Source organism: Chelon labrosus (genome assembly GCF_963514085.1).
Source record: "Chelon labrosus genome assembly, chromosome: 9".
Lineage (NCBI taxonomy): Eukaryota > Metazoa > Chordata > Actinopteri > Mugiliformes > Mugilidae > Chelon > Chelon labrosus.
Genome location: NC_140359.1, coordinates 1,570,118 through 1,591,078, shown reverse-complemented (window position 1 = coordinate 1,591,078; position 20,961 = coordinate 1,570,118). Strand labels below are relative to the sequence as shown.

At 39.4% G+C, this 20,961-nt stretch overlaps 1 protein-coding gene across 1 annotated transcript in view; it reads right to left on the bottom strand.

The window, feature by feature from the left end:
• Positions 1–20,961, bottom strand: part of LOC311493271 (transmembrane protein 132C) — a gene marked incomplete at its 5' end in the record, with an annotated part of 234,108 nt that overhangs the window by 108,929 nt on the left and 104,218 nt on the right. Inside the window, one exon of the mRNA XM_084551833.1 lies at positions 5,674–5,814. Coding sequence (XP_084407959.1) covers positions 5,674–5,814 — 141 coding nt within the window. The remainder of the gene's footprint in view (positions 1–5,673; positions 5,815–20,961) is intronic.

Sequence of the window (20,961 nt, the reverse complement as noted above, 5' to 3'; positions counted from 1 at the left end):
ATGACAAACAACAAATAATGTTGAAATTATATTTGGTGCTGAAGAATGGGTGTTCATGAGAAAATAATTATCAGGACAGCCCTGTCTCTTGATATTCACAAGCTCATAAGTGGAAATGCAAGTTAATACACTGCCTGGCTAAAAAAAAAAGTTCCCACCTGGATTTAACTAAGCAAATAGGTACGAACCTCCTATTGGATAATTACTGCATGGGTGATTATCTTTCAGCTGGCAATATGCTATGTAACCCCAACTGATGCAATGAGTAGCTTCTCATTTCTTAAAGGGGAACTACGTTTTTTTACAACCTGGACCTTATTTCTGGCATAAAATACGATCGTTTACTCACCCATATAACTTTGGAGTCCTTCAGAAGATATTTAGCTCCAGTGGAGCGCCGCGTATATCTATACAAGTGGGAGTGACTGGGGCACCGAAATAAATAGGCATAAATAGGCTGCAATAATGAAAAAAAAAGGTCTCCTGGGGCATGTGATAGAACAGTAATTACAATCATCAAGATCAACAATTGGTTCCTGGTTGGTCTACAAACCAATATGCAAAAACACTAATATCTACCTATCTATCTACAGCACACGCACACATACCTGTAAGATACGTGGGACCAGGAACAGACACAAAAACACAAATACACACAAAGCTAAACCTATGCTCTTGCTCTAATTACTGCATCCACTCACCATTCCTGTTATGCTAATAAACTGAACACTACATCATCATCAGACCATGTAATATTATAGGATGACAATAAATCACTTCACAAGATTGATCGTCAGAGGTAGCAAGCATTTCAACCCTCTTATTCATTAAAAAGCACACTCACCATTTTGTGTCCCAGCCAGTAATATCTCATTAGAGATTAACACAGATCAGATCTTTTAATTTGCCATCCCGCCCACACAATCGCTGATAAAAGCCTGTGATCTTTGCCTATTGTGTGTCGGTAACACTCTGTATATACTGTACGCGTGTTTCTGTTCTCTGCAGTAAAAAATAATGTTTCATTTGGGATGTAAAGACTGCTTTGAATTAATCCTGTTTCCTGTGTGTGGGTGTGTGTGTGTGTCCCATGTTTGTATATGTACATATGTGTACATAACAACACTTATGTATTTGTGCATGCTAACTCATAATCTGAGCCTTAAGGCACCTTATGGTTTTCAGTACCACTCTCAAGATGGTGAGGGTGTGTATATAAGTCAATGTGAATAAGTGTGCGCTTGCACGTTTGATTGTTCTGTGTATGTCTTTGAGAGTCACATTATAATCTGGTGTCTGGTGATGTCAGTTTGAGACCACACATGGATATGTGTCAAAGCTTAAGGAAATGAGCAACCATTTAGTATCACCTCCATCTTAACACCTCAAACAACACCTTTCTGAAGGGAGGCAAATAAAATGACCTTAAGGCTACAATGGCTTATGCATCCCCAAAATCATCGAACATCTTTAGTTTTTCGCCAGCAATGTTGAAGTGCACAAACATACGCAGTGCATTCAAGCAATATCCAGAAATGTTACCACAGCATCAGTACACTAAATGTGTTTCTTCCACCAAAAAGCTACCCCTCTTTTCAAGACAACCTTTGCCCAATTGTATTTTAACCAAAACCGGGCAAGTTAGGCCTGTGGCGGTTTTGGACTTTTCTAGCCAGACATGACTATACTACATTTTTATCAGTCTAGTAACACATCATTCTGATCTCATTAGGGGCCACGTTTCAATGGATACAAAAAGAAAATACCTCTGCATGCAGTTGGATAGTGCTACCATCAGAACCATTTTGCTGTAAACATACTAAACTACACAGAGTTTGGTTGTCATGTGTGACCATGTCACTGTTATTCTTCTGTCAATTACCACAAGCCTGCCCAAACGATTTGATTGGCATGGCAGATCTTTGCCAGAGCATAATCTGTTCCCAACAGAGAGAATCCAGACCGGATTTGGACTTAGTCTCAGATTTTCAGGGTGAATCGTGTGCTGTAGTAAAGTGATAGTTAGAGATGGTTGGATTTCAGGAAATCTACACTTCCAGCAACTCAAGCCAGCATCATCCAACATGGTATTACAATTGTCAACCATATCAATTCCTCATCCAATGCCTTTTCTCTTCAGTAGTAAAGTGTGAAACATATTGTCTAAAAATATATCTTTGTTAAGCAGACAAACATAAAAGAAGGTTTCAGACGTCACAACCAAAGGTATAGTAAACATTACAAAGTCAGAGGCCAATTTTCAGTTTGCAACAGCTTGGGAAAAGTAGCTGCAGACTAGAAATAAGAAACCTGATTTTGTCTACTTCTGTCTAAAATCAAGGATCCATAGTTCAAAAATGACTTTTGAATGAAAAGCTGGATAGTCACTGTACAATGACTGGGGACTTTCAAAAAAATAAAATGCTATGACACATTAATCAACAAAGATACCAAGTTCAAAGTTTCAAAGAACATCGAATGAAAATGTTTAACTGTCTTAAATGTGAAAAGTTCAAAGCTGTTGTGTCATCACTTTTATTTCCTTTGTGCTACATTTGGATGATTCATTGCTGCCAATGCTGTCCATCATTCAAGACTATATATCGCTAACTGTTAGCTAAGTGGTGCTAATAGAGATAAGGCCCCACAATAGTAGTTTCATGCAATGGGAAGTCATTCATCAGTAGTACTCTCAACCTATAGATAAAGAAGGGAGAAGAAGGAGGAAAGGAGGCTGGACATGAAAAACTGGATGCCCTAGGAGAAGCTGTAAAAAGGGAGGAAAAGGGTCACTAAACTAAAAGCAGACAGAGGCATACAAAGAAAGGAGAGAATAAACCGACTCGTATCTGTAGCCTTCACCACATTTTCCGGTCAAATCACCTTCCATTCACCCATGACTAAAACAGTTTCCAGCTGACTTTCTCTGACACCAACACATTCACAAACACATACTGTATAATGTAATCTATAATTGGCAACATAAAAGCTGACACGACAACCAGGATTTTCTCTTTGGGCAATGTGGATATAAATAGATGTGGGCCACAGAGAAGCATACACAAAAACACACATGCACAACCACATAAGAGGTCAAAAAATGAATTTGGTATTTGCTGAAATAAACCTTGAAACTCACTTATCAGAAATTGTATATGTACCGATTATATGAATACGTGTGTGTTGCCACAGTAATAGTTACTGAATGGCGTGCATCTTGTCAGCCATAGTCAAAGCCACCACTGAGGTGTTACTTATTTTATATATATATGTGTAGTCTTCGCACTAATTCATCCCAAAGGTGTTCTTTCGGGTTGAGATCAGGACTCTGTGCAGGCCAGTCAAGTTCTTTCACACCAAACTCGCTCATCCATGTCGCTATGGACCTTGCTTTGTGCACTGGTGCTCAGTCATGTTGGAACAGGAAGGGGCCATCCCCAAACTGTTCCGACAAAGCTGGGAGCATGGAATAGTCCAAAATCTCTTGGTATTCTGAAACATTCAGAGTTCCTTTCACTGGAACTAAGGGGCCAAGCCCAGCTCCTGAAAAACAACCCCACACCATAATCCCCCCTCCACCAAACTTCACACTTGGCACAATGAGGTCGGACAAGTACTGCTATCCTGGCAATCGCCAAACCCAGATTCATCCATCAGATTGCCAGATGGAAAAGCGCGATTCATCACTCCAGAGAACATGTCTCCACTGCTCTAGAGTCCAGTGACGGCGTGCTTTACACCACTGCACCCGACGTTTTGCATTGCACTTGGTGATGTATGGCTTGGATGCAGCTGCTCGGCAATGAAACCCATTCCATTAAGCTCTCTATGCACTGTTCTTGAGCTAATCTGAAGGCCAAGTTTGAAGGTGTATGTCATTTTCAAAGGGAGACAAAAAAGACAACTGAGATTGCTGAAGACTGCAAGTCATTGTCTTATAAGTGTGAATGGCATTTAATACACCATTTAGCATTATGTATTCTCATATCAGTATGAACACTTCCCTAAATGCTTCCCTAAATGGTATCTATCTAATTTAGAAACAGGCATTGAAAAACATCAGTCAGCATGTTCATTGTGTTGCAATATGCATTATTTTAAATTAAACGTTTTGAATTGGAATAAAATGCTTTGACTATGGTCGTTGGAGCTTGCTTTGAGCTCTTATGTGAGTTAAACCAGTCATAATTTCTACACCAGGAAATTTTCCTTCTCATACCTGTCACTAACACTGTGCTGTTTTGCACTTTACTTTTTTTGAATTAAGTAAATAGCTTTTTCTCTGCCACCCTGCTAACCTCTGCTATTTTCATTTTTATTTTTTATTTTTAATTGAGGCAATTTCCTCACCACTGCCGGGTTTTAGATGGACAGTGATTACATTTATTCTGTCTTGGTAATTTTTTTGTACCAGCATGATACGACCTCAGATCTATCAGAACTGTGCACTGGGGTCAAGTCCTAATTGACTGTTGCATTTAAAACAAAATATATAACCCGGGTGTATTTGCTCTGCTGTCACTGATTTTCCCTTGATGACACAAACCCAACACTCTCACATGAATATGAACATCCAGGACTGAACAATTACCAAGTAAATGGCAAATTTAACATGACAGTGCTTTCCAAAGCTGCTTTTCAGCCCAACCTGTGCGTGCCTGTGTTTGTCCACACGTGTGTAGAGGACAAAATGACTCTTGTAGACCTTCAATCTTGGTCTGTCAGTTTGAAGCCCCTACACACACACATCTCTAAGGCTGTAGGGTTGGGGTTGCAGTTCAAAGGTCAGATCAACAGGCAATAAGCCAGTAGGTATGAAGACAAGGCTTTCTGTTACACTGTTAATGCAATTACATTGTCTACACATCAATAGTCAATAGTTTCTCATTTTGGTTTCAATGATGGCTCAACGAAATCAGTTATAAAATGTGTTATGACACGGCTTGAGGGCTGCAACATCACAGTTTGCTCTTTGTCAGTCTCTAAGAACAATATCTGCATGTGAATATGCAGAATCAGCAGATAAGGGACCAGATTTAGGTAGTGGAAGCTTTTTAGTTTCAAGTTGCAGTATAAGTTGTGTTGACCTTAAACGTTTGAACGGGCTTTACTTGTAGGTAAACGCTGTGTGGAGAACAAAAGCGCTGGAATGTTCTATAAAACCCTGTCTGCAAGCAGGCCATCACAACACATTTGTCAAGCAGATATCTTCTTAAACGAAGCCATTGTGGTGGTTTTAATCTGTGTAAATGTGAGTGTAAATTGTTCAATTGTCTCTCAAGTCATAAACAATGGCAATCACATGGAACTTGACTTGGATATCCATTATCTGTTATCTGGATTTCTGCTGGCTCCACTGGAAGAAGAAACCTATGACTTCCCAGACTATGTTAACTCAAACCCCACCCATCTACTGTGGATGATACACATACCAAGACAACATTTTACCTCGTATAAGCTTTACTTTATATAGTCGGGAATGTCACTTTGCAAATAACCAAGATTATTAACTAATGTAGAGCAATAGCGGATTTGGTTGTACTGTAGCAGAAAAATACTCTTTCTGCTATTTTATTATGCACCCACAAATTCTCAGCACAAAAGGAAAAATCTAACCAGCTGGATGACAGAGGAAGCTGTTGAAACGAGTAGATAACTGAACTTGAGTCCTACCTCTCTGCTGTGGAGGAGGCCTTCCTCTGACACATCACTGCCAGCGAACTGCTTCCCGGTGCCATTTCCTGTTTGATCTCCCACGCGACATGGTTGCTGGGTTTCACAGCCAGGAAGTTGATGCCTGACTGGAACCACACCCTACAGAGAAGAAGACAGAAAGAAACAAAGAAAGACAGAAGAGAAAGTGAGGTTAATCTAAAGTTCACACAAGCTCATTATAAACAAAAGAGGAAAGAAAGCTGAGGTGTTACAGAGTGACAGTTAAAGGGGGAATTTGCTTAAAATTGAATGAGCTTCGCTTGGAGTTTCCCTGCCCCAACTGTCGCACTGATTTCCTTTAATCTCTGATACGTGCCATACTTTAGCTGTATAAAATGTCTTTTAAAATGGATTCGCGCAGTGTGGTGCCACCTCCCACGGCATGTTTTGGTGGGAGAAGACAAAGGAGTGGCAGGAGAAGCTCTTACAAAAGTTAACAGTTTCACCATAATAATTGCTGGAAGGATCAGATGTATGCTGAGCCGGAGATTATATTGAATATGAAAATGGGATTTTGTCAATGTGGAAGGGAACAATGAATGGTCAGGTCCTTAATAATTGTGTTTATGTTTCTCCATTCCCTTTCTAACGTCACCACTTATGCTTTTTACCTTTTTAAACATTTACCCTCATCCTAGGTCTGTCTTCACTTTATCTTATGCTCTAACACTCTCCTCTGTTTCCATCTAGGTTTTCCATCAATTTGGATGATTTCCTCCACATATCTCTATCCTTCTCTTCCCTTCCCTTCCCTTCCCTTCCAGATGCCCCCCTTGTCTCTATTCTGTTACTCATCGTTCCCTTGTTACTTTCTCTCCTTTATTTTCCAACCAGGTTTCTTCTTTCATCTTTCAGTCTCTCCTTTCTTTTTCCTCTCCACCTCCTAAAGCTCCTGTTCAGTCTTTCATCCGTCCCTCTGTGATTTCCTTGCTTTCTTCCCTATATACCTTGCTTCATCCCTCCCTCTACCCCTCCTCAAGCCTTCAATCTCATGTCATCCTATAGTTAATCTCTTTATTTTCTTTCTCTCTCCCTTTCCCTCTCTCTCTAATCCGTCCCGGTGTGTTTTGTTCTATTTATCACCTTGACGAGACCCTCCCTCAGTTTATTAACACACTTTATAAGCACACACACAAGCTAGTTTGCTGCTTTTCTTATTAACACACATACAGTAGTTTCTGGCAAACAACAAATACGAACACAGACAGACTCTCGAACAAACGTTTCCTCTGCACAGCAAGGGAAAGAAAAAAATGCCAATCCTCTTTGTCTCCTTTCTCATTATTTCTTGCATTTGTCTCGCTTCATGTCTTGCCAAAAACTGCTTGCAAATATGTCATATGTTTTTACAGTAGTATATATGCACCTGTGTGTGTCTTAATAAGGGGTATTTTTGGTGTTTGCCGCAAGACTGTGATCCTGTTGTACAACCTGAAAATGTATTTTTTCTGTGGTTTTTCTTTTTAAAAGAACATAAAAAGTTTCCTGGCTGGTCATTTTTATTGTTTATGAGCTTGCAATTAGGAAAAATTTGTGAAAAGAAGTGTGAAGATGCAAAAGAGTGTTGTTTTGCAAAATGGTGTTTTGTTTTGTGTCGTTTGTTTTTTTTTTTTTGCATATGTTTTCAAGTAGAATACAGTGGGAGGTCTTATGACATATTACAACAGGCGGCCATTTAAAAACTCTTTTATAATTCAACACTTTCTTTTTCTGTGTCTCCATCCCTCTTCACTTTCTTCCATATCATCTCTATTCCTTTCTCTCTCTCGTTCACTATTTCTCCTTCTTCCCCATAGAATTTAAGACATTCCTTCAAAGGAAAGTTGAATGTCAGGACACTTATGTCATAACAGCACCAATACGGTGGCAACGAGAGTGTGTAGAAAGAAAAGGAATGAATAAGAAGAGTGGAAAAACGGGACATAATGTGAATGACAGACTGACAGGAATGGAACATGAGCGAAGAGAAATGTATACTTGAGCAACTGCTGAGAAAAAATTCATTGCTGGGATTTTTAGATGACAAGGTCGTGGCACGGGTAAATCATACATAAAATATTCTGGCAAAATAAATGAATAAATAAAACTTCTCCAGCATTCCTCCAGTAGAAGAAAACCCTGACGTGAGAGCATATACAACAATTTTCTTGTAATGTCATGCAATGTTATAATGTCACATCAGATGATGCACTTGCTTGAGCACTGTGCCATAAAATTTTAAAATGTGCACTATTCATACACATTCATGAAGCACAGCCAAACTATGACACTTTTTTGACACAAAAAAACACATTAGCCCAAAACCTCCACTATTATAGAGAGTAGAGTGCTAATACTGAACATTTTTAAACTGACTGCCAAGAATCTCTGTGGATAATTGATCTGACAACCAAACACCACAACAGTAATGTCAAAACAGCCAGAGCTGCATGTTTTCCCCTCAAATGGGGAGTTTAAATTTGTTCAGTTTAAGTATAGATCAGGGTTGACTAGGCCAAAACATGATTTGCTGAAGTTTGAATCATATTGCTTGCAGCTTCTTGCAGGCATGACATTATCTTCACAAGATAACTGCAGTGATAGCATCGCTATACAACAGTGTGGTGTCTTTCAGTTGATTGTGTTGTTTAAACTTTACAGCCTGGAGTCTCTGGTCATAAATGGGTAAACTAGTTCATGCATTTGTGTCGTCCAGGCTGGATTACTGTAATTCATTACTGTCTGTCTGTCCAAATAGCTCTTTGAACATTGCTTCAAAATGCTGCAGAAAGAGCATTGACAGGAATTAGCAAGAGAGATCATATTACTCCATCTTCCTTTTAACTTCTCTTCATTGGTACCCTTAAAAATCTAGAATAGAATTTAAAAACGTCCTTGTTACATACAAGGCCTTTAAAGACCTAGCTCCATCATACCTTAAAGACCCCATTGCACCATATCATCCCAACAGATCACTTCGATCTCAAAGTGCAGTTTCAAAATGTAGAATGGGAGGTAGAGCCTTCAACTATCAGGCCCCTCTCCTGTGGAACCAGCTCCCAGTTTGGGCTTTGGAGGCAGACACCCTCTCTACCTTTAAGGTTAGGCTTAAGATAAGATTTTCCTTTTTGATAAAGCTTACAGTTAGGGCTGGCTCAAGTGACACTGAACCATGTGTAGTAAGATAGGATAGTGTACAAAAAACGGTATATTTTCAAAGCCTTTTCCATGTATAGCAGCTAAAGGTCTAATAACTTTAGAGAATGAAATTTACCATCAAATTGTTGATTTGCTGCCTCCGTCTCTCTGTTACCACTCTCTGTGTTGGAGAAATTGTTAACTGACTGCCGTTCAGAGGATTTGGACCGTTCCTCTGAATTTTTAGATTAGTGTGCATTGCAGTAGTACTTTTGTTGTATTTCAGGACTGACTTACATATTCTGCATGTCACTGACACATGGGGTCCCTCTTTAGTGAAGTATTTCCACACACTTGATGAGCCGCTGCTAGTTTGCTGCAATGACCCGCTGGGCTCCTCACCTGTCTTCTCGGAGGCGTCAATGTTGCTATTGTCACATGATCAGTGATTAGTTGCCTTGATGCTTAAAGCGTCATGGCACAGCAGTGAAGTCAGCTAATCAGCTAGTCAACTAGTCTGTACAACCCCTACCACACCAATTTTAACCACAACTCGCCACCAGTCATTTAGAACAGAAGAAGCAACTCGTATGTCTGAAGGTTCTCAGACTGCACATCAGGAAGTTCTCAACCCTTACATGCTGTTCACATTTAATGCCATCACAGTATGGTTCAGATCAGTAGACCCATTTATGGCCTAAATCACATCTACGTCACAGCGGTTAGCTGGAGGCTAAAACCACAGAGCAGAATACGAGGCCACCGTTATTAAAATGTGTTGTTAGGTGTCAGAATCAGAGAAGTAAGGTTAATAGCTCCAAACTAAAATTATATTGTATACCAGCTGCCATGCCGAGTCAAAAAGATCGGAGAAACCTGTGGCTAAACACAATAAAACAATAAAATGATAAAAGGACTGGACTGACACGATCATCAAAAATAAGTTAACTTCATGCTTGACAAATACGCGCTGTTGGTTACTTACCCATCCATGCTAGTGTAGTTCGCTGTGTAGTGTAGTTCGCTGTCAAGAATTGTCTCATAGTAAGTATCTATACCAAATTTACAACTTTAACTCGATTTAGAATGTCTAAATGGCCTAGGTCTCATTAATGAAAGTATGATTAATCCTTAATACGTGTTTGGGAGTGTATTTTTTATGTTTTACAACATTTTGGAGAAAAACACCTGCTATTACACATTATAATGTCCTGTTTTACATAAGAAATAAAACATAAAAGCCATAGTGATTTAAATATATATGGCTGAATTTGAAAATGTCATCAACAGTCTGAAACTGTTGGATTTTCTAATATAACCATGTCCTCACAGCCTTATCATAAGAAATAAAAACTATCAATATTAATTCAACATTTACCACTTAGAACACACAACATTACATAGAAAAGTCATCTTCATCAGAAGAGCTGTTATCAGAGTTTTCTACCATGTTGTGTTCGTGCTCTGACACGTCTTCCTCCAAATCGCTATCAATCTCCTCACCTGGGAAGAACAGATCAAGGGGCTGTTGCACACTAAATCTTGCTGCCATGATGTCAGTCACTGAAATGGCAGCTCCGGTACTTTGTTACTTTGTAGATTATTTTATTACATGGCAGGTGTGCTTGCAGGTGCAGATCTTGTGTCTGTGTCAATGCACCCTCTGACCCTCTAGATGGATTCTGTTCAGTTTGTGCACCATATATATTCACTTTCATGCTGTTCTATTATTTCACTGTTTTGAGATTGCCCCATGCCCCTTCAAAGACCAGCAGGTGTTTGGCTCTGTGGGAACCTGGGCCAATGTCATGGGAACACAGACAGTTCTTGTGACAGTGTCGAGGTCCCCCTTGAACTGTGTTACCACTGTCCGACAAAAAATACACACTAACGTGGCCTGTACAATTTCACAGTTGTAAGATTCCCTGAAACCACCATTTTCCTTTACTTGACCCACACGGGTAGATCTAAAATCCATCTCAATAGATAGGGATCAATTTTGGTCCAAGACAGTCTCACTGTACAAAAATGTGTTGCACCTGTACAAACGTAAAACATTTAATAAATGTATTTTTTTTTTAAATATACATTACACACCCATATATATATATATATATATATATATATATATATATATATATATATATATACACACACACACACACACACATATATATAATCCAAGACTAGATCAGAAAAATGGCCACAAAGGATGAACTCCTAAGTGAATGCCTCGGGCAACAGAAACCCAATGTGAGTGCAGAGGAAGAGGGGCAGACAACCTGGAGGGACAAGCCCCTACATGGCATGTACCACCGCCAAATTGAAGAAGTGGCTGATATCGAGAAGACCTACCAATGGCTGGAAAAGGCTGGACTCAGAGACAGCACAGAGGCACTGATCATGGCAGCACAAGAACAGGCCCCAGGTACAAGAGCCATAGAGGCCAAGATCTACAAGAGTAGATCAGATCCAAGGTGCAGACTATGCAAAGATGCCCCTGAGACAGTCCAGCACATAGTAGCAGGGTGTAAGATGCTAGCCGGGTCAGCGTACATGGAGAGACACAAGCAAGTGGCTGGAATAGTGTACAGGAACATCTGTACCCAGTATGGAATGGAAGTACCCAAATCCCAATGGGCCGCACCACAGAAGGTGGTTGAGAACAACAGGGCCAAGGTGCTGTGGGACTTCAGCTTCCAGACTGACAAACAGGTCCTGGCTAACCAACCGGACACAGTGGTGGTAGACAAGGAGCAGAAGAAGGCGGTAGTGATAGATGTGGCGATACCAGCAGACGCCAACATCAGAAAGAAGGAACACAAAAAGGTTGAAAAGTACCAAGGGTTGAAAGAACAGCTGGAGCAGATGTGGAAGGTCAAGGCGAGCGTGGTCCCCGTGGTAGTAGGAGCACTCGGGGCAGTGACCCCCAAACTGGGGGAGTGGCTCCAACAGATCTCAGGAACAACATCAAAAGCCTGTGCCTCAGAAGAGCGCAGTCCTAGGAACAGCTAAGATACTGCGCAGAACCCTCAACCCTCCCTAGAGGACCCGAGCTTGAGGATGACCACCCCAAGAGGGTGAGAGGGACGTGTTTATATATATGTTTTACGTTTGTGCAGGTGCTACACATTAGGAAAAGTCATCAAATTCCAGGCTAACGAAATGAAGTTTAAGGTATTTTCCTGCTCTGTCTAAACAAGTCAAATTTGACCCAGTATGTAAGGGCTAAGTCTGAATATGCTCTTTTGTTCTTTGGAATATAATGATTGATTGTATGTGTGTAGTTTAAAGTCATATTTTAGCATAAGTCATATTTTTGTATTGTCAATCGCATATGCTAAAATGAGCAAACAGTACTTGAGTACCCATTTGCATGTAAATCTAAGTTGCTATGAGGGGAAGTTATTAAAGTCATTGCATTTGTACATGTTTGCATTCTACTTCAGTAGTTGTTTGATAAATTGCCTGTACCAGATTTTGTGGTACATTTTTTTAACATGCATTTTAAGAATCAGGCTGAGTAATATACAACCTTCTCTTAATTTACACCATGATATTGTGGCAACTTGGTAGTTGGTAGTCAAATCTGTGTGAAGACTTACTTTAAGGTTCAGGAAAGGTAAGTTTACCTGTCATCCTGCTGTTGAGGGGCATGAGGGTTTCATTAGGTAGGCAGTAATTATAGTTAATGTAAGGATTAAATCTTCAGGAAGTCAGTGTCAAAAAAAGTCAATGTAATGTCCTTTTGAAGAGTATTTTAGTGTGTGTTTCTGTGTGTGTGTTGCCACCTCAGGAACGAACTCATTGAGCAAAGGTCAAAACTCACGTCTCAGGGCTGGGTTGAAAGCGTCAGTATCAGTCCTCATCATGCTCCACATTCTTTTATTGGAAACTTAGTCAGTACACTTTCTGAAACTTCCTACTGCCTTATACACAATATAAACAACCTGAGATCCCTGTAAATTCATTCACCATGTACTGCAAATGGTCCAAAACCCCTGACTCACTCAACATTGTAAAGAATAGCTTTTTAGTTTTGTCAGTTTACCCTTGAAATTCAGAGATGATGTGTGCGATTTTGGATGATGAATGTGCGCAACCACAAAAACACACAATGGCAGTCACGTATGTAAGAAAACATGGTGACACATTTGTCCCATGGTGCATCTGTCAGGTCTTTGGTGTATGTGTGCGTGTGTGTGTGTATATGTCTGTCAACAAAAAGGATGATGGACACGGCCCCATCCCTAAGCTGCTTCTGTCTGATCTGTGTACAGCAACTGAGTCTGACAAGTGCCTCTGTGTCATTCTTTCTCTGCATGTCTGTTTTTTAGGTAATGCAGGACGACACGCAAAACTTCTCCCTATTCTCTCTTTTACTTATCCCCCTCCTTCTGTATTTGTCAATCTTTGTTACAGTTTTAATGTCAGTGATGCTTGCTCTGTCTTGCACCTTGATGACTGATCCGTTAACACAATCTGTCTGATACCCTAGCAGGCCCCACCAGTTTCAAAAATTCAACTTTATTTACACCACGCAACATGAGCCTTAAATCTGCCCTATTCCCAGGTTGACACTCATACATTACACACATTCTAAGCTACTCTGCTCCTGTTGGTCATTGAGTAGCTCACAGAGCTTTACAATTGATTTTCTTTCCGTTTATTTTCTGGAGCAGTGCCTTGTTTTATTCACACCTCAACATTAGTTCCACAATTGGAAAAATAAAAAGAGAATGGGCAGTGGGGCATCATGCCAAAAACCTACACTGCGAATAAAGTTTCTCTTTAAATCACTACAGTCATTTTAAAATCCAAATTGTGTTTCTGTCCATTTCTTTTTCCTTTGTGGAGTACTTCTTAGAAGCTCCTGGGGGTCTCTTTACCTCATTTATGCAGACTGTAGTGTTGCTGCATTTTGGGTCTTACTTCAAGAGAAAATTCAGGTTTTGCTCAATCTTTAGCTGCTGGTAGTTTATAAAAAGAGGCACTACATAAATATGCCATATGATTGTGGAATAGGCCTCATGATATCAGAACAATCACATTTCACTGGCTTTGTCTAGTGCGTCTTTTAGAAAACTACTGATTATTTACCTTACCCTCTAATAATTAGCAATACATATTTAACCCACATTTTATTAACTTAAAAAATGACACTAAAGCTGACACAAGTATTTTGCCTGAAAGAAAGTTGAATCTGAAGAAAGAAATAGAGGAATGGGAATGATGTGATGCATATCTTAGCTTTTCCACTCAATTCTGCTGACCCAGGATACCAAACAATATGCACAGAGAGAGGGTAACAAATGATATACACTTTCCACATCTTTATCTGTTACAAATCTTGGAGAGAAAAAAACACTTCTGGAATTTATTGTATATAACTGAGCAACACTCAGGAAATGAGGTCTACATTTGTATCTGCCTCTGGTTAATATATACACACATGTATGCACCTAATCACAATTGCACCTAATCACATTATCTCTAACCACCACGGCCTTGCAAGCACAGTCGGAATGGACAGAGGCCATGCAGACCTATGGGTCACATGTATGACAGCGATAACTGCAGACGCTTGATTTTCTTGAAAAGCAAGCTATGACAGAAGGTCATTAACACTCAACCTAGAGAAGGATGGAAGGAGAGGCAGGCGGCTAGGTGAGTAAGAGTGAAGGCAGAAAAATGACAGAGATGACACAGGCTCCAAATTCAAACCATTCTCCAGGCATCAAGCTTAGGTATATGCTCCTGAGGAGTGTAGCTGTTGAATAAATACCTTGTTGCAAAAATGACTGTGGTCAGTTGCGATTTCAGCAGAAGGGTCAGCAGGCTGAGCATTTATGCTTCCCTCATTAGTCCCCTTAGTGTACCATCAGTTCACCTTTCATTATAAGCTTTCCGGTAGAGCCTTCTTGACCGTTTTTGACCTCAGCTGGACCTAGTCTCTGTCTGACCACTCAAAAAACCTGTCTGTTTTTGTGTCTTGTCATTGTGTCTGTTTTTCTCACAGTGAACCACTTTCAGATGCGAGAATTGAATTACAGTTCCAGTTTGCATGTTGGTCATTTTCATTGGCTTACTTCAGGTTCTTCTTAGGTTTACCCAGGAAATTTTCCAATATTTACTATGGGATATGCTATTTCTCTAAGGTCATTAATGCATTTAAACTATAAACTGCAAAAGTACAAGAAACTTTACCAACACTTTCATTTTTGGTGTTTCCACTGTATTTAATAATGGATGTTCATGCAAGTAGTAGTTTCTGAGTTCTTACAAAGACTATGGAAGAAAAACAAGCTCAAGCTCATTTCCTCCAATGTCACAAAAACGACATAAAGACAGATTCTTAATCAAATACATGTCACACATAGTCATTTCTTTGCTGAGCAAACTTACCACGGTCTTTCTGAAGTAAATAAGTACTCAAAGGCATGAGCCTGAGACAGCAAGTGCCTTGGCTCATTGGCTTAACACATTACTTTCCATTTACTGAATTCATCTTATAGAACATCTACAACGTTTGTTTTATAAGCAGACTTTTCCTTCCAGTCTCTACCTTTTAGCCATAAACGTCAATGTACACTTCTACTTCTGAGCCGGTTCTTTCCTAGTACTAATATTCTACATTAACAATCTGATCTTCACAATGAGTACTGTTAGTTTCTTGTAATATTTAAGGAATTTAAGCTTATTCTGCAGTTGCACTCGTTGCCATGCCACTCTGGATGAATGTGTCAGCTAATCGCCTAAAATGTAAATGTCACCCCAAAAGAGATTCTTCTCAAAACAAAAGCAGCAGACCCGGAGCCATATGGTGTGTGTCAGAAAATGCTGCTGCATGTACAGCAGCAGATGTCTCTGAGAGACAAAACTGAAAGAAGACATATTGTATGTCTGAAGGTGTTGTTGGAACAGATGTAGTGCAGAAGGATGCGTTGAAACAACACTGCAAACTGCTGTAAAAATGTCCAAAGTGACCCAAATCGTTGAACAATTTCAGCACAGTACATAGGAGGGCTGTAGCTACTGGTTAGAGAAACAGCTTTGGGACCATGTGGTTACTGGTTCGATGGACTCGGTCTTGCATTATCATCCATTCTTAGTGATCGGATCACAAGTGATCCTTTGGTAGTGCATACCTACAATGGGCCAGTTCAGACCTTGCATTAAGATCAGATCCGGGTGATCTGATTACATTTGAGAGATCTGATCTCAGACAACATTTGGTCACATGTGTCTGCATTCCTTCAGTAGTGTGAACGTAATACATCCTGAGTCACATTAAAGACCACTTATACTGAGCAGGGGTGCTCCTGCTTAAACATACACCCACTATTGTCACCCGTAAAGGAAAAAGCAACGTAAGTGATGGCTATTATTTAGTAATGAAATCCTTTTAAAATATTCTGTCCTTGTAGTTAAATAAATAAATAAATCTAAATAAGAATTTACAATATGTGGCATGTGGTTTTATTATCGATGTGATCATGTTGATGTATAAAAAATCTCGTGGAGTTAAGTTATGCAACACCAAATACCTGTATTACCAGAGATAAATAAATAAATAAATAAATAATAACAGGTGTGATTTCAATGAGTGGGAAAGTCTTCACAGATATTCCACAATATAAATCATTACCCCATGTTGTGACACACATGCATTTCTTGTGTGTACATACGGTGTATACATGGCAAACACACTTAAACTGATTTGATTAAATAGTAGTAATAAGGATTTGTATAATTGTTTTCGGTCAATAAATAAGTCATGTGTCTCTTGCCAGCCGATAGAGCAAAACTTTCTCACGAAATTCTGCTGAGGTAGAAACCAATACACAGCAGTAGTTCTTTCAGTAGAATGTAGTCAATATGTTTGATTGATTGTTTAAACCTGTTGCTCTGCTCAGATGTGGAGACAACTCTATATAATGGAATTACAGTAAGTAAAAAAGGGATTTCACTCGGAAAATATTTATTTAAAAAAAAAAAGTTTTTGAACACTTTTTACATTACAACAGTCATTCACAATTCATGACTTAAAGAAACAACGCTTGCAAAGAAAACTAAAAGGGCAGCGAGTCAAGAAAAGACAGATGTTCAGCTAAATTCAGCCACCTGCATATTCCTCAACACAGGAGAAGCTGCCTTCATTGGACATGAGTGGCGTTTTAAATAAGTCAGCTGTCAAATCATTCAAATCTTTTTTCTGCTTTTTGAGAGGCAGAGGCAAAACAATCCGCTGTTGTGATCCCAACACTGAAAAGACTGGGATACTTTCTTACATGTGACTAGTGTTGTGTATGAACTCATATTTTTGTAAACTGTGAACTGAATGCATAATTTTTCCAACTGAGAGAGTAGACGTGACTTTTGCTCAATCTGGAGGGAAATAACGACGTTCAACCCCGTTCAAGAATACAAACAGGAAATATAGTATATACAGACAATAGTTATTCAAAAAAGCAGCACATATATGCCAGGCTGGGCATGGATGGGCAGGTCAGTCAGAGATTCTATTGAACAAGAATAGCTCGAAGCTGCTCATTTAAAAAAAAAAAAAAAAAAAAAAATGAACATGAACTGGAGTCTATGAACTTAGTTCAAAATGAAAAAATGTGAACTATGGACTTCACTTTTATCCGTGCGAACTGAACTTTGAACTAGTGCTTGTTTAGTGTGAACATGCACAACACTGCCTGCGGCCAGCTATTAACAAATCTACAAGCTGGGAAAGTTTATTATCATATATACAAGTATATATATTTTTTTTCTTTTGAGAAGGAAAAAGTTGCCGGCTTTGAACAAATTAGCGCATCCTACATTTTTCCCCATCATGGCTATGGAGGCAAATCAAATTTACTTTTATTTCATATTTATGCTTCACATCATCACTTGCCATGATGGCAGCTTAGGAGTCATGGTTTACTGCTTCACTAACACCTTGAATGTATGTATTTTTTGAAGTTAGACTGATGGACAGACTGGAGTTCAGTGGTTTTCAAATTTTAGAATGAACAGGTGGGATTGTGTTTTTGAGACATGGTGAGACAGATGGGAAGCTCTAAGTTTGGAAGTTTATTATAAACGGTTTGAACATTTGAAAGGCAGATGCAAAAAAGAGTCCCGTTATGTTGGTTGCAGATCAAATGTGTCTTTCTGGAGGAACATCTGTTATATCTGTTACTCAGAATGGTTTACTTTTGCTTTGAATTTCTCTAATTCCTTTTTTACTTGGTCTTTCCTGCTCTCTCTTTGTTATGCTTCAACCCATCTTATGCTTCAACCCATAAATAAATGTACAGTCACTGCTGTTTTCTATTAAATATTACAGGCCTAAACCAACCCAAACATTAACCAGAGAGATAACAATATAGACAATTCTCAAATGGCTCATTTTTGTAAGGGACTGACAATGGTCAAAGGCCATTTTCAATTCTGCGTGACCAAAAAAACTCCCCACGTGTATGTTTACTGTGTTCGTATGTGTTTTCACTGGGACCTGAAACATACATACATGCCTTTATAAAGCCTCAAATGCACCCAACTCCTAATACTTTTTGCAGTTTAATATAGAGCGTTGAGATTTTTTTTTTCAGATTCTCTGTAAATGTGGTAAAAAAAAAATCCTGCTAAATTTGGATGAAAACATGTGTGAGAGAATATCCCCAACTATCTACATAAACACTCATAACCACACACATTACACCACTGTTTTGCCTTCGTCTATCTATCTACACAGACACAATCTCTCTCTCACACACTGAGCAGCTGGCTGTGAGTTATATAAGTTTACTTCAAAATGACTATTGTGTAATAATGATGAAAGCGGCTGGAAAACCTGAAAAGGACATGAGTGCAAGTGTCTAGTGTTATATTCTTTCCTGTATGCTTAGACATGTCTTTGTGCACATATGTTGGCTTCCACCAGTGTTTTAAATATGCATGAGTGAGAAAAACGGCATCATTTGCCTTCTGTCCAAGACCTGACATTATTATATGCTGCTGCTCAGCACAGGCCTCACTTGCCCTGCAGGGTAGCCATCATAGAAACCTGTGCCTCGATCCTGCACCTGCTCTGCTCATTTAAAGAGTTCAAATTATGCCAGTAAGACGCTTAAAAAGTATAATCAAGCATATTGAATGGTATTAGAAAAAACATTGCAAAGTGAGTTTGAGTCCAAAAGTTCCAATTCTCACTGATTAAATTATTATTAGATGTAGCCTGGGGACGCTGCTGCTGAAAATGGAAATTCATAGGAACTGATTAACAAATCATTGGCATAAAGCTGTGAATGAGATGCACAAGTATAGTTGTTTGTGTTTTGCAAATATGAACCTGAGTCATAATACCGTGTCAGCTGTACATTAGCACAGCAGGAACAGTAATTCAGTGTTTTGCAGCTGACACACAAAAATATTTGATTGTAACACCAAACTAAGACCAACTTACCGACCCTTACTTTGTATTCAGAATCTTTTCACTTGGCGACTGAAGCTAAGTGCAGCCACAGTTCAGCATGTACGCAGCGTGGGACTTTCACAACGGCTAGCTCTGTACACATTTCTATGCAGGACATCGATAACGTAATCTGTAGGGGTTCATGTTTGGATACTGGATCCCTTAAAAAAAAACACTCACATGGAATCAAACCGCCCACTCTACTTCCCACCACACATGGGATTAGTACGACATATTTTTCTGTAAACAAAGACTCAGACAATAGCGGTGGGTTGCTGGTTGTTGTAGTAGCTTCAAGCTAGTCCTCTGGGCTGCTGTCCCAGATTAGCAGTGTAGCATTCAACTACTCAACAGATCACTTTCAGCAGGCTGCAATGCTAAAGGAGGACTTTCTGAATTCCATCAGATGTGACTAAAATGAAGAGAAATGCTTTACTAATTCACAAGGCAGGTTGATGTTAGATATGTTTTATGCTTTCTTGTTTGTGTACTCTCCAGTGTGGTGACTGTGCCGTAGGTGAAAGAACGGATATGAGATTAATTGTAGGGTCGGCAGTTCAATCACGGGCTCCTCCTACCCTCATGCCAGTGTGGTCAGTGATCGAATCTCTCAAATGCATCGTGGGGGTGTTCACGCCTGTCTTTTATGTGATCGGATCACCCAGATCGGATCTTAATGCAAGGTCTGAACAGGCCCTTTGACACTGAACCACATGTAGCTCCAAGTAGCAAGCAAGCAAAGCACTTTATCAACCGTGTGAGTGAAAAAGCTCTACACCACATAACTGTTGATTTCTGAGAGCGTAGCAGATATTTTTGATTCTATTTATGTAACTATTTACAGTAAATGTGAAATTATTTGAAGAATGCGGTGTTAAGTTAATAATATGTTAGTCAGAAACACTTCTCCAACAAATCTGTGGTGAGGTAGCTTATAAAAATATATAATAGTGTTGATTTTTTTCTTCATTGTCTGAAATTAGTAATACAAAAAACATATTCCACACAAAAACAATTTGTTATGAAAGATTCACTTGACTCACCTTCCATACAGAAGGAGTGAGATGGGGCTTTAAAAAGGAAAGAAAAGGATGGTGGAGGAAAGCTGTGTGAGAGCAAATGACTGGAGCCAATAGAGGAGAGAGGATAGAGTCATAACAGGTTGGCAACAATACCCAAGGACCACTGGGGCCCTGGTCTACTGCTGCTCTGACAAAACGAGGGAAAACTGACTCACCAGTCAAGTTCAGTGTTCCAGATTTATACATAAGTAAGTATTTTCTTTTTCTTTGAGTCATTCATCTTGCCTTTCCTGACCATGGGTCCTACATTCATTGCTATACCCATGACACAGAATATCCAAAACACAAAGCTGAAACAAGGGCAGATGGACTTGTTGGGTGAGTGGCAAAATATCTTCAAGAATCCCAATGAGTCCAGTTGCCCTTGTTTCAGCTTTGTTTTTGGATATACCATGATCTGGATGAATGAAACATTGCTGCCTTTTGTCATTGTAACAGATGTGTTGCTAAACCCCAAAAAACACCACACAAGACCACACAGTTGCAATCAAGAAGAATTTTAGGAATCACAACCACAAATAATGAATGAGAGAAACAGTAGTAAAATCAGAGAGACAATAGAGAGCCGAAGTCCCGCCC